Source organism: Canis aureus, chromosome 10 (genome assembly GCF_053574225.1).
Source record: "Canis aureus isolate CA01 chromosome 10, VMU_Caureus_v.1.0, whole genome shotgun sequence".
Classification (NCBI taxonomy): Eukaryota; Metazoa; Chordata; class Mammalia; order Carnivora; family Canidae; genus Canis; species Canis aureus.
This window is the reverse complement of record NC_135620.1, coordinates 26,698,023-26,723,216: the sequence shown is the minus strand read 5'-3', so window position 1 is coordinate 26,723,216 and position 25,194 is coordinate 26,698,023. Positions and strand designations below refer to the sequence as shown.

Below are 25,194 nucleotides of genomic sequence, written 5' to 3'. Positions count from 1 at the left end.
CGTCCTGCCGTTGCGCCCGCAGTGCCCCCGAGGGCCGTGGCGGCTTGAGCTGAAGGCTCCTTTGAGCCCCGCGTGGCGCTGCGTGGATCGCGGCTTCGCGGGCTGCTGGGCCAGGGGCGGGCGGCGGGGCCAGGGCCGGCGGCGGGCGGCGGGCGGCGGGCGGCGGGCGGCCGCCAGGGGTCGCCAGAGGCCTCGGCTCGTGCGCTCGGGCTCCTCCGCCCGCGGTCGCCGCGCCCGAGCCAGCGGAGAGCGAGCGCAGCCAGAGCGCTGCGGGCTCACAAAGCGGCCGGACGCGCGGCGGCGGGCGGAGGAGCCCGGGGATCAGCCGGGCAGCAGCGGGGAGCCAGCCGGGCAGCAGCCGGCGGGCAGCCTCCTCCGCGACCGCGCCGCGCGAGCGCCAGGAACTCGGACGCGGGGACCCGGCCGGCCCCCACGGTACGTGCCCCGCGGAAGCCGGCGCCCCAACTTGGCGTAGTTGGGACCTCCCGCGGCCCCCGGGAGGCTGGCAGGGCCGGAGCCCCGGGGGTGTCCCCGCGCGCCCCCCTCGCCGAGGCGGCAGGGCCGGAGAAGGGGGCCCCCTCGGGTCCTCCTCCCCGCACCCCGCTCGCCCGGAGCCTCGGCTGCGGCCCGGAGCCCTGCCCTCCTGCTCCGCGCCCGGAGCTCCAGGCGCCTCTCTGGGAGTGCGGCTTGCCCATCCAGGGCCCCCGGTTTCTTGGGGGGGTGCTGGGAGCCCTGGTCTCAGAGTGGCGGTCTGCGGGGCGCCCCGAGAATCGGCGACAGGGGTCCTCTGTAGTTTGGTGGCAGCCCCTGATCTGTGACGCAGCCTCTTCGTGGGTAACTAAGCCCCCTCCCATCGTGAGAGGGGTCCCGGGGCCTCGGCATCCGCGGCGGGCGCCCAGGGGTGCGGGGTGAGATCCCCGGCCCCCACGGCCGCGCGGGAGGCGGAGGCGCCGAGACCCCGGGGCACCGCGGGGAGGGGACCCCCGGCCCTGCCCTCCCGCCTCACCCCCCCCGCCCCCGCCCCCTGCCCACAGATGCCCGCGATCGCGGTGCTGGCGGCGGCGGCCGCGGCGTGGTGCTTCCTGCAGGCGGAGAGCCGGCACCTGGACGCGCCGGCGGGGGGCGCGGGCCCCAACAACGGCAATTTCCTAGACAATGACCAGTGGCTGAGCACCGTCTCCCAGTACGACCGGGACAAGTACTGGAACCGCTTTCGAGACGTGAGTACCGCTGCGGCCGGGCCCTGCGGGGGGCGGGGGGCGGGGGCGGGGCGGGGGCGCGGACCTCCCCCTCCCGCCGCAGCTTGTTGCTGCCTCGCGCCAGGCAGGAACTTTGAAGACAACTTGGAAGCGTGGCGCTCTCCGCCGTGACCCGGGTCCGGGGTGTTCTGGCAGCGCCGGGGTGCCGGGGTGGGGCCGCCGGGACGCTCGCCTGGCGGGGACCCCAACGTTACCTTCCCCCTTCCCGGGGCCGCCGAGGTTGGGCCGCGTCTAGGCTGCGCCGAGAACCCGCGCTGCGGACCCTAGGTGTGGTGCGGGGCCAAGTCCCGCCGACTGTCCGAGAGACGCGGGCCGCTGCAGCCTGCACGGCGTGGATGGGGGCTGCTGGCCTGGACCTGGCGCTTGGGAGAGGGAGCGGCCGCTCAGGGACTTGGCCCCTGTGCTGATGAGCGCCTGGGCGGCCGGGCCCGCTCCCCGGGGCACGTCCGCTGCCTGTGCCTGCCCCAAGGCTGGCCGCTGCTCCCCAGGTTGGTCCCGGAGGAGGCAGGGCGAGGAGCACCTGGCGCCGCGTTTCCAGCAGATGGCAACCCCTCGGGTGCTCCGGGAGCTGCTGACAGCTCTTTCAAAGGCCCTCCCGGGTGGGGGTGGGGGTGGCGGGGCCCTGCGCGTGGGCGGGGGGGGGGGCACTGGGAGAGAAACTGGTCTGATGCTTAGAGTTAGGAATTCCTGCCCTTGGATCCCTGTACCTGTCATAGGGCTCTTTAGGTGAGAGGCGTGTGGGAGGCACCCAGCCTTTCCTGGATTGGTCTTAGCCCCATTTCGGGTCTCTCCAAACCCTTGTGGGGGGAGTTTGAGGAGGCCCAGTGAACCCAGTTATTTTCTTGTACTTTGTAAAGAGCACCTCTCCAGGTCCCATCCTGGGCGGCAGGCATGCCTGCAGCCTCAAGTGAGGGCTTATCCCTCTTCTCTCTCTCCCTCTTCCTCCTCTCTCAAGTTGAGTGTGGGCGGCTTCTCCTAGAAAGGTGCTTTCAAACACTTTCAATGAACTTTCAGTTATTTTGAGCTTTACTTAGGCAGCAGACTTCCTCTTTGAGTCCCCCAGCCATGAGATCCCTGGCACACCTCCACACCCCCTCTCTCCCTGACCTGCTCCGTTAACCGGCTTGCATCCTCTTTCTGTTCAGTTTGGAGGAATCCTGTGATGACCTTATTTGCCTGAGGCTGAGAGAGATGACAAACTGCCCCAAAGGTGCCCCCAAAGAAGCATCCATTCATGGACTCAGTAGGGTAGAAATCATTTTGCTTTTTAAAATTTATTACATTTCTGATGGAATGGAGGGACAAAGAAGATGCTTAACCCTGCTAGAAGGTTTGAGCCAGGTAGAGAGAAGGGACACCTTTGTGGATGCCTGGGTTAGAGTGGCAGCTAGGTTGGAGTGAAGTAGTCATGCTGGTTGGCCTCCGGGGCGTGGAAAGGTTTCCTGTGCTTTTGTATCTGCTCGAGGGTTTCTAGTCTTGGTATATCACAAGCAAGACATTATTCTTATTTTTTATTAAGCTTTAAATTTTTTAAAGTTGAGCTTTTCTCTTTCATCTTGCTTGCAAATGGTGACTTTTTTTTTTTTTTTTAAATCCTTGGGTCAGTGTTGTCCTGACACTAACCATGTTGGCCTCACTGATCATGAAGCTTACCTGGGGTGTTTGTTAAATTTTAGCACCCAGACTCCTCTTCTGGAGAGCCTGATTCCATATTTCTGGAGTGACTGCTGGAAAACTATATTTTAAATAAACGTTCTTGGTCATTCTTATTATGTTTAGGGAATACTGCCTTAAATGTGTAAAAATATCTGAAGCTTAATAAAAAGAGAAATGCTTCTATATTCAGACACACTACTTTTTCGTTTCTGGAGAATTTTAGGTGTTAAATTAGTATTTTTACCAGCATATATGCTTTTAAAAATGATAATTTAGGGGCACCTGGGTGGCTCAGTGGTTGAGCATCTGCCTTTGGCTCCGGTCATGATCCTGGGATCCAGGCTTGAGTCCTGCATCAAGCTCCCTGCAGGGAACCTGCTTCTCCCTCTGCCTATGTCTCTGCCTCTCTCTCTGTGTCTCATGAATAAATAAAATCTTTTTAAAAAATGATAATTTAATCCAGCATACCATTAAAAACATCTAAAAATGTTAAAAATCTCAGTGTTTTATCATGAACCATTTTATATGCTTTATGGGGTCTTGTGATACCAGCCGCGGCCCAGACAGAAGGCTATTAACCTCTTCAAAGTTGTGAAACTCAAACTAAATGCTCTTTTACTCCAGCATCAGGCATCTTCGTTGGGTCATTTATTTGGAGTAACGGCAAAACCTCTGTCCCCTGGGACTAGGCAATAAAAGGTTGCTTGCTCTAAAAACCAGACGTTCAGTTGACAGTGGACACAGCTCCAGCTAATGGGGCAGTTGCTCAGTCAGCCTGATTGTTTGCACTGAGTCAAGTCTTGCTTAAGGTTGACAAAGTTTAGCTTCTCTGCTAGTGTTTTAGTTGTTTTGTTGAAGAGACACAAACTCTTTTTGTGTTTTTGTTGAAGAGACTCTTCAACTCTTTATCTTGGTGACCAGTGGCTGAGCACCGTCTCCCAGTACGACCGGGACAAGTACTGGAACCGCTTGCTCAACTCTTTGTTGAAGAGTCTCATGGACACACTGAGACTGTGTCCTGAGATTACTGTTATGATGCTTGTCAATATTTGAAAGTCATTGTGGAGAAATCTTGCTGCCTTTCTCCTGGCTTGTTACTTTATTGCACTCAGGGAGGAGAGATTTTTTAATTTGTATTTTTTTTAAGATTTATTTATTTTAACAAGTAATAGAGAGAGTGGTAGGGTAGTCAGGGAGGAGAGGGAGAAGGGAGAGAGAGAGAATCCCAAGCAGAGTCTCGTTGAGCACAGAGCCTGAGGGGGGGCTTGATCTCCAACCCCAGGATCATGATCTGAGCTGAAACCAAGAGTTGATCGCTTAACCAACTGAGCCACTTAGGCACTTGGGGGAGAAAGATTTACAAGTGATTTTTGATCTTGTGAAACTAAAAACTAAAGGCTCCTTTTAGAAAGTTGATGATACCCTTTGGTTGTTGTTATTGGGATCACTTTGAAATGGAAATGATGGCTGGCTGTGTGCTCCATGCTCCCCTGCACTGAGTGAGCTGTGACATTGCCAGTGGTGACCTGAGAGCCACTACTTATCACTTTGAGGCAGTCCTATCGCTCTAGGTACACATATAATAACGATCTCCTTTACAGAAACAAAATTTTCAGAACTGCTCCATGGTTTGTTCCCTGGAGTGATGCATCCATGAGAAACAGAACAATGTTGAGATGTTAGGAGATGTTTGCATCTAACTGTATTGGTGGTCTGTTAGTTTGGCCATCATCCTTTTACAAAGATGAGCATTTTTGGTCAGATGGAGATCAAGATTTTTGCACAAATACAGTACTGAGAAGGAGAAGATGAAGAAGGTAGATGTTTGTATTGAGTTGTACAATAATTTCTGGCTTTCTCTTGTCACACATTCAACTTCTCTGTGGTTTGAGATAGAAGGATCCTACAGTCATTCTCTGGATTTTTCCTCAGTGTGACTTTGCTTTCCATAGTCATTCCTCTAATGACATGTTCCTCTGTTCATTCTTACATTCATTTGCACATTCATTCCAACACCTTACTGTCTAGTGTGTGCGAGGCAGTGGGCTATAAGGGTGCACAAGATAAATAATCTCTCTTCTCTCAGTAATCTCTTGTCTACTGGAGGAAATCCTTTAACTTAGGCTTTCGTGCATTTCTTTTTTTTTAATAAGTTTTTTCTTATAATGTTCATACATTCTGGTTATAATTAAAAAATTAAAACATTGCAGAAATAGATAATACCTAAAATTAACCAAGCACATTGTTTAAGGCACTTTACATGTATTATCTCATTTAATGTTCATAACCATCTCAGGAGAGAAGTACTGTTATTATCAACTACATACTGGGAGGTTAAGGCTCTTGCCCCAGGTTACAGAGTTGGGCTGTGGAGGAGACCCAGGCAGTCTGATTCCAGATTCTTGCTGTGCACTGCAGTCAATCAAGAGTGGAGTGGATTTAGGGTATGAGGCTCCTTCGATATGACACTGTTAAGTCTTTCCTACTTGATGTCTGAGGGCAATCAGTGAAGAATCTTAGTTTGAGACAAAGTGGAATGAAAGCCAGGTAGATACAGCTTACTGTAGGGGTCACACCAGGGCTTATCTTCTGCTAATAATGAGCTTCTGATTTGATTAAAATAATATTGTTGCTTACACCAAACATGACATTTTCTTTCTTTTGCACACATGAAACTAGACTTGACATTTAGCTCTGGGATAATTACCTTGAGCAGGCCTGAAGAATCAGAAATGTTGCCTTGGCTGGCATTTATCTTACTCCAGAGTGACCTGAGTTTGTAATTCTAATGAGACCACAAGGACCAGCTTGCATTCTTTTTCCTTTTGGTGTTCACTCTGTGGGATTTGGTGGTCTCTGTAGCAGAACCAGGGTGCCAGTGAGCATCTCATCTGCTTATTTGATCTTAACATCTCAACTGTAATGAGTTTCAAGGGCAAATGGAGCTTATTGATGGAATAGTGGCTGGCTCAGTCGGTAGAGTTGGTGACAAGAGAGGTGGTATGGCTTAGTGGATCAGTCATTAATCTGTCACCACAGAAACTAGGCTTGTAATAAAGAGTAGCAGAAAATCATTTTGATTAAACAAGTTCAAGGAGACTTAAATGAGTTTGTGATCCTGACTCTCTCTAATGAACCCACTATCTTAAATCCCCTGTACTAAATGACCACTGATAGAAATAATTATTTCACAGGAATCATTGTAAAGAGACAGTTGGGGAGTCAGTAGGCCTGAGACAATTCTTGTGTTTTCTGTCCTTACCTCCAATTTATCCTTGCCAGAGAAACCCTAGTTCCTGCTGGCAAGGATAGTAGAGCTTCTTGCCCCAGGTGACCTTCCTAGGCTGAGTTCCCCTTCCTCTCCTGGTCCTCCACCAGTTCTGCCTTCGAGAATGTCTGTTGAGCTGGATTGCTGAGAGGATAAGTTCTGTCCTATATGATGATGATATTATTTTCAAAAGCAAGAAGAGGTTCCCAATGTATCATGGGGCCTGTACTACTCCCCTAGAGGAGTGGGACCTAATCATTGCTCAACTATTTTATCTTTCTTGGAGAAAGAAAGTAATATTAGTAATTAAATATAATAAATCATATCTGGTTTACCTAATATGTGTTTCAGACCAAGCACACCCAGTGTCTGAACTTGAACACCTTTCTTCTGTGGAGGTGATCATAAATGTTCCTCAGGAAATTCCTCAGGCCTAGGATCACAGTGGATCTCACCTCCCCAGAAGAGATAACTACAAACAAAATAATTTCCTGTGAGGGATTAAATAATTTGTCCAAGGTTACAAGTGTTTTCTTACCCTATTTCATCTAATAGAAGATGCCTTTACTTTTAAGATGCACCATTTTTGTGTACTTCTAAGAAAGAAGAGAGTGCCCAGAATGGAGAATTTAACAGACCCTTGGGTAAAGCTGGGACCCCAGAGGACCACCTGTTCACTGTAAAGGTAAACAAGAAATGAACCCACCATGCAGAAAAATGACCATAGTAAGGTGACTTGCATGTTTCTACCTTGGCCTTGGTGGATGGAGGGAAAAAATATGCCCCTGGCATTTGAGCAGGCTGACTCTTGCAGGTTTCTGGTCTGAATGCTTACTACCAGGTGACCTCCCAAAGCCTTAGTTAATTAAAGTTAAGATAATCAGATTGTTTGTCCTCTCTGAATCCCTGATGTTTCATTTGTTAAGTGGGGATAGTAACACACTTACTGGTGAGGACTCCGGAAATCCAGTTCAAACTGGCTGAAATGAGAAAGAAAATTTACTTACTTTGTAACTGAAGATTCTACTGGTGAGCTATAACGTTAGGTAAGGTTGGATCCAGACACTCAGGTTACATCATAGGACTTGGATGTGTATGCTCGTCACTCTTCTCCCCCTGCCTCCCCATCTTTGGGCTTTCTTTCCCCTATGTTGGTTTTGCTCTCAGGCTCATTAATTCCATGTGGTGGGCTCATGGCAAGCACAGATTTATATCATCATAAAGTTTTTATATCTCAGTAGTACCAACAAAATTCCCAGAATTGAGACTTGTCAGATTTACCCATTTTATATACCCATCCCCAGTAAATCACTCTGGACAATTGGGTAGAATATGCTGATTGTCCAGGCCTGGGACCTGGGGCTAAAGTGGTGGTGGGGGCGCCATTGAATCACATGGTGGAAGGGAGGGCTGAGGGGTGGCTCCTTAAGGGGACATGGATTTCCATGGTAACCAGCCTTACAGGGTTGGCATGAGGAGTAAACTGGCTAATGCCTGTGAAGCTCTTAGCAAATGTCTGATGTAATAAATGCTCAACAGGTAGAGGCTATTTTTTAAAATATTAACTATGATACTTTATATATTATTCCTCAATTTATAGTTGTATATATTTATATTTTAGCTTTTTAAATCATTGGATGCTTCCTGAAGTAAGTGCTCGAGTCTTATCATACTTGACACAGAGTAGGTGGTGTGTATTGACTTGAATTTTTTCCTAAGCACACCTCTTGATGTAACCCTGGGAAAGAAAGCCTATAGGAGAATTACAGACATGTGTGCTTTTACAGTTTTTGGTAGGTGGAAATTCTACATCATACGCATACTGCAAAACATTTTTGGTGTGTGTGGGGGTGTCTAATCTCTGTCTCTAAGCTGGAACCTTACAACCTTGTAACCCTTTTCAGGATACACTGTGGTATAGATCCTGGTGTTCCCAGGCCTTTACCATTAAACCCAGCACAGTGATGAATGAATGAATGAATGAATGAATGAATGAGTAAGACAGACATGGTTTTTACCCTCCTGGAGTTTACCATCTAGTATGGCAAACAGATAAACAATAACAAAATAATCATTTAGCTACAGTAGACAAAAGTGCTATAAGGTAGAGGTACAGAAGCCTTGAGACTATGTAAAGGTGAGGGGAAGGGGCTAAATGACTCTTGTGGTCAGGAAATGCCTTCCTGAGAAAGTCATCAGAGCTGATAGATACTGAATGATGGGAGTGAGCTAGGCGAGGAGAAGGAGGTGGTTATGTTCCAGCTAGCAAAGAGCAAGTCTAAAGGTCTTGAAGTGGAAAGGACCCTGAGGTGTGTCCATAACATGTTTGCCCTAAGATTTGGTTAAGCAGCAAGCTCTTTCCTAGTTCATTTAAAAAGCATACTTTGCTCATTTGCAGTTTAACACATATTTGGGGGGCAGGGAAATGAGTCACCTGTGACAAGTGAGGTACGCAGATGGGCCAGATATGTGGAAAGATGGCCTGTTCTTTTGTACCCCCTCCCCTGCTGGTATCAGCAGGTGTCTCTGTTGTGAAATATCATCCCTGGCTTTGTCTCTCCCTTCCAGAAAGTCCTTCCTCCTCCAGAGTCTGTGGCCCATGAGCTCCTTCCCTCTGTAGTCCAGTGTCCTGGGCTGTAGAGCTCCTGCAATTCCCACTGCTCTTTAGAAAGAAAGGTACCATAGAGTTTGTGGATGGAGTGATGACTGGTGAAGTATTTATTTCAAAAATGAGAGTAGTTTAAATGGTCTGCTTCTTGCTCTCCTCCCCATTCCCTTCCCCTGCCATCACTGCTGAGAACCACCTGGGTGCTAGGCTTAGAGACTAAAGATGAGAACCAAGATTACCACCCTCAAGGGGGAGAGATGGATATGCATGCACTTCCTTCAGTGCCATGTTGGAGTGATGAGTAGTGTGGGGCATTTCATAGCCCCTGCGTCTGGGTCCTCCCAGTGTCCCTATCACAGACATGAGGATAACAGTTTCTTTTTCAGAAGGAGGAAAGGTGGATTGAAAAATGAGTGATGTGAGTTACTGGAGATTGTTCTGGAAGGGTTCTGCTAAAGTCCACGGTAACTTGATTGCGCTGCTTTTCTTAGGGTGCTATGTAAGTATGTCCCTCAGGAGACTCTCTCCCTTGATCTTTTGAAATGAAATTTTTTAAAAGTTTGGCATACTGGGGAGAGGAGGAAGGAAGGACGTATTATACAACTATTTGTAATAATTTGCAAACTCTTCTTGTGTGATCTGCAACGTGTTGCACTAAGGAGGGCACCATCAATGTTCCCCTGCATAATTCTGTGCTGGGTGAGCAGGCATTTATGCAAAGTCCGTCAGTGCCCATGATTGGAGCAGGGAAGCAGAACTCAGCACAGGTGTTCCAAGCAGGCTACACACAGATAAAACAGAAAGCAAATATGCAGTGAGTATAAGCCTGCCAGGCCAAGGCAAAAAGAGAAAATGCCCAGAGTGAAGTGCTAGAGCAGTGGTTTTCATACTCATGGCTTCCACATCTTGAAACATCACTAGGGGGCTTGTTTAAACTGTAGAACTCAGAGTCCGGAGTCCAGAATCCTGAGGCTTCAGTAGGTCAAAGGTGACACCCAGGAAGCTGCATTTTAAATAAGCAGTCTTGAAAATCATGATGCAGGTAATTTTCAGACTGTATTTCCAGAAAAATCCTGGAGAATTATTATTCATCCTAAATAGCCAACACAATACGATCCAATGAATAGTAACATTTTAGACAAAATGAGCATTTTATGTAGTAGAAAATTATTATGGGTGCAGTGTCTTCCCCTTTGAGCGGTAGGGCTACCATTGATACCAGTAGAAAGAAAGATCTTGGGATGCGTGGGGGGCTCAGCGGTTGAGCATCTGCCTTTGGCTCAGGGCGTGATCCCGGAGACCCAGGATCAAGTCCCACGTCAGGCTCCCTGCGTGGAGCCTGCTCCTCCCTCTGCCTGTGTCTCTGCCTCTATGTCTTTCGTGAATAAATAAATACAATCTTTAAAAAAAATTAAGAAAGATCTTGATTTCCACTGTGTGTTTCTGCCTAGCCTTAGTGGCAGCCAGTATTTCAAAGTGCTCCTGAGGCAGAATAACATATGACTCTTGACTGGCTTCTAGGGACACTTGTGCACATGAGTGCAGTGAAATTGATGTGGAGCCTTCTATGTGATAAAGTCCTAGGGGGTCATCTCAACACATCTTCATGTCTCTGCAGGGGCCTGAACCCAGCCCACTCTGGGTGACCTTTGCATCTTCTCCAGCAGAATTGATATGTTCTCTGCACAAATGAACTGAAGGAAGTTGACTCTGACATTGGCTTTAGTTTACAGAGAAATGGGTGTTGAAGTGGTGCTAAGAGTGTGTAATAAGGAATTTTTAAGGATCATCGAGACATGGTGGCAGTCCTTGTTCTGAAGCCATTCCCTTTGCCCACTGAACAAAGTCTTAAACTTCGCTTTACCCCATGTTGCTGAATTTCTTCTAATTAATGGTACCTTAAGTTGATAAAACCATTGCCAAGAGGGAGATTATAGTTAATAGATAATAACTGAGCATATTTGTGTGGCTGTTTGGAGTCTTTCCATAGCCCAGTTGTTAAGGGATGGTTGGGTAGTTTCCATGTCTTTTTATGCTCATTGGATATGCTAATTGCTTTGTGACTTTGGTGGGCTTGGTAGGCTGGGTGGTGTCCAGAACTTTCATTAGGCTAAGGCATTGTTTCCCATCTGAAACAGCTAGTCTTGCTTTGACTCTGGATCTGGTCTTCAACCTTTGACCAGACTAGTTGAATAAGTGAAGGAGAGCATAAAAGTGTTATCTATAGTAAAGATAATATACTGCCATTTTTGGTAGTGTGAGATAAATTTTGTGATTTTTCTTTATATGATAAGGTAGATGGTTTAAAAATTTCTTTCTACCTCAGAAAGACCTTTGCATATGTTTTTAAAAGTAACTCTGTTTTTGTTTCTTTCCATTTTCATCCTTGGCCTACATCTCACCTTTCTAGTAATCACATCCGGGTACATAGATTCAGTAGTTCCATTTGTTCACATATTCATACATTCCCACCACAGATACTTACTGGCCAGGCTGCTGTGTACCAGGCACAGTGCTGACCATTTAGAGTGTAGCAGGAAGCAAAACAAAGCTGATTCCTGTCCTCTGGAGTCTGTGGACTGCTTGTCTGAGATAAAGTGAAGAAGAAGCGGTGCTCATCAGTTGGGAACCTTTTGAGGGAAGAGCCCTGGTCTACAAAGGACCCAGAGCAGTCCTGACAAACTGGACATCCAGAGACATTGTGACCTCAGTCATGTCTCTATGGGGAGGAAGCGTAAGCCTTCATTTCTTAATCTGTCTGGGAGTCAGGGCGCTTGAGATTACCTCAACTCTTACAAATATCTGCACATGGGGTGCTTCTGATGTTCTGCATAAGTTTAGGGACCCAGGTGCTACCAACAGAGAGGTGTTGGTCTGTGCAGTCGAGATGGAGCATTTAGATGAGACAGGGCCCGGTGTGTATGAATGCTGAAGCTTGGTATTTAGCTTCGTCTGTCCTTTAGATCAAGGTCTGGATTGGTAAGGAATATGTGTCATTGGAGTATAACATATATAGAGCAAAGGGTGCCAATCATAAATATATTGCCTCTTGGTGTACTTCCCTAAAGTGCACACACCTGTACAACCATCAACTGGATCAAGAGACAGAATCTTATTAGCATCTGAGAAGTGCTTGCTGTCCCTGCCTGTCCCCATCCCAAGCAAGAACCCTCCTGACTTCTAAGACTGTAGATTAGTTTTGTCTGCTTTTATACTTTTATAACAGAATTGTAAGGATGTCTTTTTTTACCTGGCTTCTTTTGCTGAACATCAAATTTATGATAGATTGTTGTGTGTTGCTGTTCTTAGTTCTTTCTCATTGCTGTGTGAATATTTCACAATTTATTTACCAGTTCTATATTTTGTCTTTATTTTTTTTTAATTCTAATTCCAATATAGTTAACACAGAGTGTCATACTAGCTTTAGGTATACAATATAGTGATTCAACACCTGTATACATTTTACTTGGTACTCCTCAAGGTAAATGTACTCTTCATCCCCATCTCCCCCTCCCACATCCCCTCTAGTCACCATCTTTGTTCTCCTAATTAAGAGTCTGTTTTTGGCCAGCCTGGGGGCTCAGCAGTTTAGCGCCGCCTTCAGCCCAGTGTGTGATCCTGGAGACCTGGGATCGAGTCCCACGTCAGGCTCCCTGCATAGAGCCTGCTTCTCCCTCTGCCTGTGTCTCTGCCTCTCTCTCTGTGTCTCTCATGAATAAATAAATAAAATCTTAAAAAAAGAGTCTGTTTTTGTTTTGTCTCTTTCTTGCTTGTTTGTTTCTTAAATTCCATATATGAATGAAAATCATATTGCGTTTGTCTTTCTCTGGCTGATTTATGTCACTTAGCCTTATACCCTATTGATCCATCCTTGTTGCCGTTGGCAAGATATTTTTCTTTTTTATGCCTGAGTAATATTCCATTGACTTTATGTGCATGTGTGTGTGTATACACTGCATCCTCTTTATTCATTCATCTGCTAATGGACACTTGGTTTTCCTCCATAATTTGGCTATTGTCAATCCTGCAATAAATGTGGATGTGCATATATCTTTTTGAATTAGAGTTTTTGCATTCTTTGGGTAAATAGTAGTGGAATTACTGAATCATATGGTAATTCTATTTTTAATTTTTTGAGGGACATCATACTGTTTCCTACAGTGGCTGCCGGTGTGCATTGCCACTAATTGTGCATGAGGGTTCCTTTTGTCCCCGGATCATCACAACCATTTGTTTCTTGTGTTTCTGATTTTTGCACTTCTGTCCCGTGTGAGGTGATATCTCATTGTGGTTTTGATTTGCATTTCCCTGATGATGAGTGCTGTTGACCATCTTTTCATATGTCTGTTGACCATATATATGACTTCGTTGGAGAGGCGTCAGTTTGTGTCTGCTCATTTTTAAAAATTGGATTATTTGTGTTGAGTTGTTAAAATTCTTTATATTAGATATTGTGTATTTGATATGTCATTTGCAAATATCTTCTCCATTCAGTTGTTTGACTTTTAGTTTTGTTTATTGTTTCTTTGCTGTGTAGAAGCTTTTTATTTTGATGAAATCCCAATAGTTTATTTTTGCTTTTATTTTCCTTGCCTCAGGAGACATATTTAGAAGAATGTTGCTATAGCCAATGTCAGAGAAATTACTGCCTATGTTCTTTTGTAGAATTTTTATGGTTTTAAGTCTCATATTTAGGTTCTTAATCTATTTTGAGTTTATTTTGTGTATGGTGTAAGAAAGTGGTCCAGTGTCATTCTTTTGCATGTAGCTGTCCAGTTTCCCCAGCACCATTTATCGAAGAGCCTTTTCCTCATTGCATATTCTTGCCTCCTTTGTTGAAGATTAATTGGCTATATAATCATGGGTTTATTTCTGGGCTCTTTATTTTGTTTTGTTGATCTCTGTATTTGTTTTTGTGCCAGTACTGTACTGTTTTGATGAGTATAGTTTTGTAGTATGTTTTGAAATCTAGGATTATACTTCTGGCTTTGTTTTTCAAGTTTGCTTTGGCTCTGTGGGGTCTTGTGGTCTTGTATAAATTTTAGATTGTTTTAGTTCTGTTCAAAATGCTATCAGTAGGGACAACTGGGTGGCTCAGCAGTTGAGCATCTGCCTTCCGCTTAGGGCGTGATCCTGGGGTCCTGGGATTGAGTCCCACATCAGGCTCCCTGCGTGGAGCCTGCTTCTCCCTCTGCCTGTGTCTCTGCCTCTCTTTCTGTGTCTCTCATGAATAAATAAATAAAATCTTAAAAAAAGAAAATGCTATCAGTATTTTGATAGGGATTGCATTAAATCTGTAGATTGCTTTTGGTAGTATGGACGTTTTAACAGCATTTGTTCTCCCAAAACAGGATCATGGAATATCTTTCTATTTGTTTGTGTCATCTTCGATTTCTTTCATCAGTGTCCTATAATTTTCAGAGTACAGGTCTTTTACCTCCATGGTTAAGTTTATTTTTAGATATTTTATTATTTTTGGTATAGTTGTAAATGGGATTGTTTTCTTAATTTCTCTTTCTGCTACTTTATTGTTAGTGTATAGAAATGCATTGAATTTCTGTATGTTGATTTTGTATCATCTGACCTTAAAGAATTCATTTATCATCTAGTAGCTTTTTGATGGAGCCTCTAGTAGCTTTTGGATGGAGTCTCTAAGTATCCTGTCCTCTGCAAATTGTGGAAGTTTTACTTTTCCCATACCAGTTTGGATGTATTTTATTTTCCTTATCTGATGGTTGTGGCCAGGACTTCCAGTACTGTGTTGAATAAATGTGGTGAGAGTGGATATCTTTATATTATTCCTGACCTTAGGGGAAAGCTCTCAGTTTTTCCCCCATAGAGTATAACGTTCGCTGTGGGTTTTTCATATGTGGCTGTTATTATGTTGTGTTACGTTCTTTTTAGGCTTACTTTGTTGAGGGATTTTATCATGAGTGGGTTCTATACTTTGTCACATGCTTTTTCTGCATATGCTGAAATGATCATATGGTTTTTTTTTATCCTTTCAAGAGAAAGGATCACATTGATGTGATGTATCGTATTGATTGATTTGAGAATATTGAGCCATCCTTGCAACCCAGGAATAAATCCCATGTGATTATGGTAAATGATTTTTTAAAATATATTGTTGAATTCAGTTTTCTAATATTTTGTTGAGGATTTCTATATCTATATTCGTCAGGGATATTGTCCTATAGTTTTCTTCTTTTATAGTTTTTTAACCTCCCTCCCTAACCTCCCTCCTTCCCTCCCTCCCTCCCTCCCTCCCTTCCTTCCTTCCTTCCTTCCTTCCTTCCTTCCTTCCTTCCTTCCTTCCTTCCTTCCTTCCTTCCTTCCTTCAGCTTCATGTGCAATGTGGGGTTAGAACTCATGACCCTAATATTAAGAGTTGCATGCTCTACTGATTGAGCCTGCCAGGCACCCCATTGTGCTGTCTCTTTTCAGGCAGGGACTCAGTCTCCTATCATCCTCCCAGCTCTTCCAGAGCAATCCTGATTTTTAAAGTTCTATGTATTAAGCACAACTTACTGTAAAAGCCTGTGGAATTCAGCCCCTCTGGTTTTCAAAGCCAAATGTTATGGGGATTCCTCCTGCGTGGAGGGGCTGGAGTGTCTATTTCTCTCTCCTCTCCACACTCTCAGTGATCCTCCCTCCCCAGGCAGTCCTGCATGTCCATCAGCTGTGTCTCTGCCCTTCCTACCCTCTTGTATGTGGGCTCTTGTTTACATTCAGCTGTGGGGAGTTTGTTCTGTCAGTCTTTGGGTTGTTTTTGGGGTTATGTCCATTGATGTGTGTATTATCTAGATATGTTTGTAGGACGAGGTGAGCTTAGGGTCCTCCTACTCCACCATCTTCTGCAGAAGTCTCTCCCTATTCTGTTATTGAAGGACCTTTAGGTAGTTTCCAAGTTTTGGCTCTTATGTAATAGCACCTTCTTGGGACTGTCTTTCAGTGAATCTATATATACATTTCTTACAGGTACATATTGAAGTAGAGAATCCGTTAGTAAAAAAATAGGTGAACATTCAACTCTCACATTTTCCCCAGTGGTTATTCCAATTATTCTCTCACCATTACAGTGTGCTTGCTTTACTGGAAGAGGAATTAAAAAAAAAAAACAAACTCTACAATCTAACTTGTATGTTTAATTCAACAAAATATATTGAGCATCTGTTGTATATTAGGTACTTGTCTACCCTTATGGAGCCTGTATTCCAGGTGGGGATAAAAATAATGCTAAGAATAAGACACAACAATGGGTTGTGAGTGCTACAGACAAAATAATAGAGTTGTTGGCCAAAGGGTACAGATTTCCAGTTATAAGAGGAGTAAGTTCTGGGGATTTAAGGAACAGCATGGTGACTATAGTTTACAGTATTGTATATCTGAAAGTTGCTAAGAAAGTAAATCTTAAATGTCTCACTGTAACAATAACATGGTAATTATGTGAAATGAAGGATATGTTAATCTTATGGTAATCATTTTGCGGTATATACATGTATTAAATCATCAAATCATACACCTTAAACTTAGGCAATGTTACATGTCAATAACATCTCAATAAAACTGGAAAAAAAAGCTAGGGTAAAGGTAATACAGAGAGGATGTATTTGTGTTCTAGGTGTGGGTTTGCCATTATTCTTTTGACTTATTTTATTACTGTTTTTTAAAAGATTTTATTTGGGAAAGAGAGAGTGAGCATGAGCAGATGGAAGGAGCAGAGGCAGAGGGAGAAGCAGACTCCCCACTGAGCAGGGAGCCTGATACAGGGCTGGATCCCAGGAGCCTGAGATCATGACCTGAACTGAAAGCAGATGCTTAACTGAGCCACCCAGAGACCCTGGTTTACCATTATTCTTTTGACTTTAAGTTGTTTTTTTCCCATTGTAAAGAAATAGATGATTTAAAATTTTTATTATTTATTTGACAGAGAGCACAAGCAGGGGGAGCAGCAGAGGGAGAAGGAGAAGCAGGCTCTCCATTAAGCAAGAATCCCTATATGGGGCTCAATCCCGGACTCTGAGGTTATGACCTGAGCTGAAGGCAGACACTTAACTTACTGAGCCACCCAGGTGCCCTGAAATAGATAATTTAAAAAGAGAATTTAGAAGATACAGAGAGAGAGAGAGAGAGAGAGAGAGAGAGAGAGAAATAGCTTCCCTCCCATATGCAGTCACTGTTAACACTTTTTTGGGGGGCATGGAGGGTGGTCTGTTTGCTTTCAGAAGAGTTTTTAATGCTAGAATGTTTATTTTCATGGTTGATGTCATGCTGTTGATATGATTTGGTATTCTCTGTGTTTTCATTTAATGACACAGCATAAACATTTTAGTATCATATGATGGCATTCTTTGTAAATGACATTTTAATGGTGTATATTAGTCCACTGAATACTGCAATATAACAAACTACAATACCTAACAGCAGACGATTGGTAGTTTCCATTTTTCCTTATTCTCTATGATTATATGATGAATATTTTGGGCATGTGAGCTTTTTTCCAGTTATAATTCTTTCCTTATGATATATTCCCAGAAGTAGAAATATTTGGTATTACTGGTGTGTGCATTTTAAAGGCCACTGATGTATGTTACTACATTATAGTGGTTATACCCCCAGAATAGAATAGAATGTATTTTTGCTGTACCCTTGCTAGCATTGGCTATTAGTGATTTTTTGGGTAAAGAAGAAGAGTTTGAAAAAAAAAAAAAAAGGAAGAAGAGTTTGATAGAAACCTGGCATGCCAAGATACGTGCCTTTACTGAACCAGCATAGGTAAGATGATATATGCAAGAGTCCTGACTGGGAGGACTATTTCTCTGATCCCTCTTGATTTTGTCAGGGGTACAGATGTGAGAGACCAGCAGCCCACCCAGGATTGGGGAGCATAAAGCTGTTGCCATTTCTCACATTTGTACCTGGCATTGTAAATGCTGTGTAGAGCCTATTCTCTGAAGAGCCCCTTGAACTCATTGTGGAGATACTAATGAATCCTAGCCTCATTCATAATTAGGAGCAGGAGCAGGTGCTCCAAGCCAGATTTCAAGTCAAATTGCTGCTTACGGATCCCTTGCTACTGGTACAACGTATAGATGCTTTAATGCCCTTGTGGTGGAGGAGGGTGAGAAGAGATCATTAAAAACCAAGTCCATCCCCACCATGGCAGTAAAGTGGTTTCTCCTGTCGAATACAGACAAGGCCTGAGCCCACATCTCCATCTTCATTTGTGTTCAAGACACCTGCCTGATTTTCATTACCCAGTATTTCCTCCCACTGCTCTCACCGCAGACCTGTGTGGTGCACTCAGCTAGAGCAGGCAGGGAGAGGGTTTCCCCTGGCTGCCTTCTCAGCATCATGAATAAGACAAAAACAAAACAGTTCTCTGGATCTGTCAGCAACTGGGGGCCTCTCTATAGGCCTAGAGGAGTGATTCCTAAGCAGGGAAGATTTTGCCCCCTGGGGACACTTGACAAGGTCTAGAACCATTTCTGGTTGCCACAACTAGGGAGCGTGGGGGAGATGCTATTGGCATCCTGTGAATAGAGGCCAGGGATGCTTCTAAATATCCTACCATTCTAAATATCCTACCATGTACAGGACAGCCTCCTCCCTGGAAATGTCTACAGTGCCAAGTGAGAAATGCTGACCTAGAGATGCAGTGGTTCCTTTTTTTTTTTTTTTTAAAGATTTATTTATTTGAAAGAGAGAAGGAGCAGGGCAGAGGGGAAGAGGGAAAGAAACTTAAGCAAACTCTATGCTGAACGCAGAGCCTGATAGGGGGGCTTGTTCTCACAACCCTGAGATCATGACCTGAGCCAAAACCAAGAGTTGGATGCTCAACTAGCTGTGCCACCCAGACACCCCACAATTGCTCCTTTATAATGATGTTTTCCCAGTTTTGTCAAGAAACAATCGACATACCATGTTACTATGTGAGATTAAGATATAGTGTGATGGTTTGATTTATATATCTTGTGAAGTGATGACTGCAGTAGATGCGGCTAATACCTATCTTTTCATACAGATACAATGAAAAGAAGAAAGGAAAAAAGGAAAAAAATTCTTGTTATGATGAGAGCTCTTAGGATTTACTCCCTTAACGACTTTTCTATATACCATACAGCCCTGTTAAGTATAGTCACCATGTCATACATTATATCTCTAGTACTTATTTATCTTATAGCTGGACATTTGTACCTTTTGACCACCTTCCTCCATTACTGCCTCCCACCGCAAGCAGTCCCTGCAAGTTTTTTTTTTTTCCCCCTTTGGATTGGGCTTGTTTTGTTTTGTTCTGGATTCCAAAATAAGCAAGGTCATACTTTCTCTGCCTGACATATCACTTAGCATAATGCCTTCAAAGTCTATCCCTTTTGCCTCAAGTGGTAACATTTATCATTTTTTTCCTGGCCAAATAATATTACATTGTATAGGTAACACAGATTCTTTTTTTTAATAATAAATTTATTTTTTATTGGTGTTCAATTTGCCAACATACAGAATAACACCCGGTGCTCATCCCGTCAAGTGCCCACCTCAGTGCCCGCCACCCATTCACCCCCACCCCCCACCCTCCTACCCTTCCACCACCCCTAGTTCGTTTCCCAGAGTTAGGAGTCTTCCATGTTCTGTCTCCCTTTCTGATATTTCCCACTTATTTTTTCTCCTTTCCTGTTTATTTATTCTCTTTCACTATTATTTATATTCCCCAAATGAATGAGACCATATAATGTTTTTTCCATTAGTGGACACATGGGTTGTTTCCATGTCTTGGCTATTATAAATAATGCTGCAGTGAACATGGGTACAGATATCTTTTCAAGTTAGTGATTTTGTTTCCTTTGTATTCCCAGAAGTGGAATTGCTGGATCATATGGTAGTTCTATTTTTAATTTTTTGAGGATCACCTTAGTGTTTTCCATAGTGGCCGCACCAATTTGCAGTCCAATCAGTAGTCTAGACAGTTCTCTTTTCTTACATTCATGCTACCATTTATCTCTTGCCTTTTTGATTATGGCCATTCCTAAAGGCATGAGGTGATAATCTTTGCAGTTTTAATGTGAATTTCCCTAATGACTAGTGATGCTAGTGTCTTTTCCATGTACCTGTTGGCCTGTCATGTATCTTTTATGGAGAAATGTCTAGTTAGGTCCTTTGCCCAATTTTTAATTGGGGTTTTGTTTTTTTTTGGCTTTCAGAATGTTTGAGTTCTTTTAGATATTATCCCCTTATCAGATATATGGTTTGTAAAATTTTTTTTCCATTCCATAGGTTGTCTTTTCATTTTGTTGATGGTTTCTTTGACTGTGCAGAAGCTTTTTAGTGTGATGGAGTCCTACTTTCTGTTTTAGATTTTTTTTTCTGTTTTAGATTTTATTGCTTTAGGTGTCCTTTAGGTGTCCTATCCAACAACAACAACAACAACAGCATAAACAACAAAAAACTCCACAACATTGCCAAGACTGATGTAAATATGTTTTATTTCTTCAAGTTTTATGGTTTCTGGTCTTACATTTAAGTCTAGTCAATTTAAAGTTAATTCTTGTGAGAGGTATAAGATATAGATCCAGTTTCATTCTTTTTCATATTAATATCCAGTTTTCCTAAATTGAAGAAACTTTTATACAATGAGCGTTATTGGCTCCCTTGTCAAATATTAGTTGGCTAAAAATGCTCGGGTTCATTTATGGGCTTTCAATTCTGTTCCATTGTTCCTTTTTTTTTTATGCCAGTACTGTACTATTTAATGACTGTAGCTTTATAGTGCAACTTGGAATCTGAAAGTGTGGTGCTTTCTGCTTTGTTCTTCTTTCTTAGGAATTCCTTGGTTTAGTCAGGGTCTTTTGCAGTTCTATATAAATTTTAGGAGTGTTTTTTTCCACTTTTTGAAAAATTCCATTGAAATCTTGATAGGGATTACATTGAGCCCTATAGATGGTTTTTGGTAGTATTGGCATTTTAACAATATCAGTTATTCCAATCCATGAACACGGGATATTTTTCTATTTATTTGTGTGTTCTTCAGTTTCTTTTATTAATGTTTTAAGAGTTTTCAGAAGAGAGATTTTTCACTTCCTTAGTTAAGTTTAATCCTAAATATTTTATTGTTTTTGATGCTATTGTAAATGGGATCAATTTTTAAATTTTTAAATCAAATTTTATATTTTACCAGAAAATTCATTTTTAGTATATAAAAGCAGTACTTATTTTTGTATGTTAATTTTGTTTTCTGCAGCTCATTGACTAGGTCTAACAGTTTGTTGGTTGAGACTTTGGGATTTGTATATATAAAATCATGTGATCTGCAAATCAAGACAATTTTAGTTCTTCTTTTCCAATTCTGATGAATTTTATTTCTTTTACTTGCCTGATTGCTTTGCTAGACTTTTGGTACTACTAGGAGTGTCTTGTTCCTGATTTTAGAGGAGAAGTTTCCAGCTGTTCACCATGAAGTAGATGTTACTTGTGGGCTTGTCATATATAACTTTTATTATGTTGAGACATGTTCTTTCCATGCTTAATTTGTTAAGAATTTTTATCATGAATAGATGTTGAATCTTGTCACTTTTCTTTGATATTTTGAAACAATTGTATATTGTATGTTGTATATTGTCATATTAATTGATTTGTTTATGTTGAACCATCCTTGCAACCTAGGGATAGGTCTCATTTGATCTTGATGGATGATCCTTTTATTCTGCTGAATTTTGTTTGCTAGCATTTTATTGAGAATTTTCGCATCTTTATTCACCCGAGATATTGGCTTGTAGTTTCGTGTTCTAGTACCATCCTTTTCTTGTTTTGGTGTTAGGGTCATGTTGGCCTTGTAAAATGCATTTGAGGGTGTTCACTCTTTTTAAATTTTTTGGAGTTTGAGAAGGATTAGCATTAATTCTATTTAAATATTTAATTCACAATTGAAGTATCTGGTCCCGGGCTTTTCTTTGTTGGGAGATTTTGCTTATTGATTCAATCTCCTTACTAGTAATTGGTCTATTCAGATTTTCTGTTGCAAATTATATGTTTCCAATAATTTTTCCATTTTTTGTAGGTTGTCTAGTTTGTTGGCATGTAGTTTTTCATAGTAGCCTGTTATAGTTCTTTAAGTTTCTGTGATATCAGTTGTAATGTCTTATTTTTCATTGATAATTTTGTTGGTTTGGGTCCTTTTTCTTTTTTCCTTGCTGAGTCTAGCTAAGAGTTTATCAATCGTGTTTATCTTTTCAATCTAACAACTTTTCATTTCTTTAATCTTTTGATTTATCTTTTTATTCATTTCTGTTCTGATTATATTCTCTCCTAATTTTGGGCTTAGTTTGTTCTTTTTCTACTTAAAGTATAGAATTAGTTTTATTAGGGTGGGGGAGAGTCTTGTATCTTAATGTAGGCATGTTTGCTATGAACTTCTTATAACTGTTGTTGCTGCATTCCTTAAGTTCTGGTATGTTGTGTTTACATTTTTGTTTTTCTCAAAATTTTATTTCTCCTTTAATTAATTTTTTTGGTCCATTGATTGTTCACAGGAGTATTGTTTAATTTCCATGTGTTCATGAATTTCCCAGTTTTCCTCTTGTTGAATTCTAGTTTAATGCCATTGTGATCAAAGAAGATACTTTGTATGATTTCAGTCTTCTTGAATTTGCTGAGACTTGTTTTGTGACTTAACATATAGACAATCCTAGAAAATGTTCAATGTACATTTGAGAAGAATATGTATCTTGCCATTGTTGGATAAGATGTTCTGTATATGTCTGTTAGGTCCATTTGGTCTGTAGTGTTGTTCACATCTGCTATTCCCCTATTGATTTTCTGTCTAGATGGTCTATCCATTGTTGAGAGTAGGATATTAAAGTTCCTCACTATTATTGTGTTGTTTATTTCTCATTTTAGCTCCATTAGTTTTTGGTTGATATATTTAGGTTCTTTGATGGGCTAAACAATATTTATAGTTGTTATATCTTCTTGATGTATTGACTCCTTTATCACATAATGACCGTCTTTGTCTCTTTTCACCATTTTTAGCTTACATTCTACTTTGCCTAATAAAAGTAAAGCTAACCTTGTGTTTTTTGGTTACCATTTGCTTGAAATGTCTTTTTTTCATCCTTTTGCTCTCAATCTGTATATGTCTTTAAAGTGAATTTCTTGTAGGCATCATATCGTTGGCTGTGTGTGTGTGTGTGTGTGTGTGTGCTCGTGTGCGCGCATGCATGTGTTTAATCCATGCTGCCATTCTATTGAGAGAATTTTGTTTGGAGAAACAGCCATTCTATTGGAGAATTATGTTTACATTTAAAGTAGTTATTTATAGGTAAAGAGCTATTGCCATTCTGTTGTTTTGTTTTGTTTTTAAAGATTTTATTTATTCATGAGAGACACAGAGAGAGAGGCAGAGACACAGGCAGAGGGAGAAGCAGGCTCCATGCAGGGAGCCTGATGTGGGACTCAATCCCAGAACTCCAAGATCACGCCCTGAGCCGAAGGCAGACTCTTAACTGCTGAGCCACACAGGTGTCCCTGTTTTCTTTTTATATAAAAAAAAATATTTTATTTATATATTTGAGAGAGATAGAGTTGGTGAGAAAGAAAGAGAGAGCAAGAGTAGTGGGGAGAGAAAGAGCAGGGACCCTGATGAGGGGCTCAATCCTAGGACCCTGGGATCATGACATGAACTGAAGGCAGATTCCCAACTGGCTGAGCCACCCAAGTGCCACCCCTGTTCTTTGTTTTCTGATTGTTACATACATTGATTGTTCATTGTTTCTTATCTTAGTATCTTGTGGTTTGATGTGTTTTGGTATCATTATGCTTTGACTTCTTTTTTTTTTTCAATTCTTTTGTGTATTTACTGCAATATATTCCTTTGTGGTTACCATGGGGCTTATCTAAAATACCTGAAACATACCACACCCTATTTTATTTTTAAAGATTTTATTTATTTATTAGAGAGCAAGAGCGTATGAGTGGGGACAAGGCATGGTGGGAGAGGGAGAAATAGACTCTACTGAGCAGGAAGCCTGATGTGGGGCTCCATCCCAGGACCCTAGGATCATGACCTGAGCCGAAGGCAGATACTTAACCGACTGAGCCACCCAGATGCTCCAAACCCTATTTTAAAATGATAACAACTTACCTTTAATAATACTTTTATTTCTCCTCCCCCTCATCTTTTAGGTTATTGCTGTCATAATTTACATGTTTTTTAATATTGTAAACTAATAACAGATTATTCTAGTTAAGGTTATTTTGCTACTTCTAAGAAAATGTTTAAACTAGAATTGTCAGTGAAGTATGCACCACTATTACCAAACAGCAGAATGTAACTAAGACTATCTACATGCCATTATCAGTGAGATTTATATCATATTTTAGGGTTTTTATGTTAGTGTTCTTTGACTTTCCCTCAAAGAACTCCCTATATATTTCATGTAAGGCAAGTTTAGTGGTAATGAATTCCCTCAGCTTTTATTTCTTCTGGAAGTCTTTTCTTTCTTTTCATTTCTAAAGGACAGTTTCACAAGACAGTATGGAATTCTTGGTTTAGAGTGACTTTCTTTTAATATTTTGAATATGTCACTCCATTGTCTCCTAGCCTGTACAGTTTCTGTTGAGAAATCCATTGATAGTCTTATGGGGATTCCTTTGTGTGTAACTTCTCTGTTTCATCTTAAAAGTCTTTCTTTTGTTTTGACTTTTGACAATTTAATTATCATGTGCCATGGTGTTGGCTTAATCAGATTCATTGTGATTGGGATCCTTTAGGCCTCATGGTTCCTTTTTTTTTTTTTTTTTTTAAGACTTCATTTAGTTATTCGAGAGAGAGAGAGAGAGAGAGAGAGAGAGAGGCAGAGGGAGAAGCAGAATCCATGCAGGGATCCCAATGTGGGATCACACCCTGGGCTGAAGGCGGTGCTAAACCGCTGAGCCATCCGGGCTGCCCAGGCCTCATAGTTCTTGATGTCCACTTTTCTCCCCAAGTTTGGAAAGTTTTCAGCCTTTCTTGCTTTAAATATACTTTCTGTACTGTTCTCCTTTACTTTTCTGAAATTCCCATAGTATGAATATTGTTTCTTTTCATTATGTCTCATAATTGCTATAGGCATTCTTGACTCTCTGTCATCATTTTAAAATTTTTCTCCTTTGGGCTGTTTCTAATATTTTTATTTTTCATGTCACTAATTCTCTCTTCTGCATGTTTGATTCTACTTTTGAAGGTCTGTGTTGCATTCTTTGGTTCTTTATTTTTGAACTTTAGGATTTCTATTTGATCTCTATTGTGATTTGCTATTTCCTTGTTGAACTCACTTTGGTCATATGTCGTTTTCATAATTTTGTTTAGTTGTGTGTGTTTTCTTGTAGTTGCCAAACTTCCTTAAGAAGATTATTCTGGATTCTTTGACAGT

The 25,194-nt window shown here is 42.1% G+C and overlaps 1 protein-coding gene and 1 long non-coding RNA gene across 2 annotated transcripts in view; one reads left to right on the top strand and one right to left on the bottom strand.

Moving 5' to 3' along the window:
• Positions 1–260: 260 nt before the first annotated feature.
• The window catches only part of SPOCK1 (SPARC (osteonectin), cwcv and kazal like domains proteoglycan 1), a 496,806-nt gene continuing 471,872 nt past the window's right edge, over positions 261–25,194 (top strand). The window contains exons 1-2 of the mRNA XM_077911772.1: positions 261–435; positions 1,035–1,220. Of these exons, the coding sequence (XP_077767898.1) occupies positions 1,035–1,220 (186 nt within the window). The 5' untranslated portion in view covers positions 261–435. The remainder of the gene's footprint in view (positions 436–1,034; positions 1,221–25,194) is intronic.
• On the bottom strand, positions 5,185–11,433 carry LOC144321625 (uncharacterized). Its single transcript, XR_013387222.1, has 5 exons — positions 11,277–11,433; positions 7,131–7,163; positions 6,519–6,655; positions 6,178–6,347; positions 5,185–5,771 (listed from the first exon to the last, which is right to left on the bottom strand). It is a non-coding gene; the product is annotated as an uncharacterized LOC144321625 (long non-coding RNA).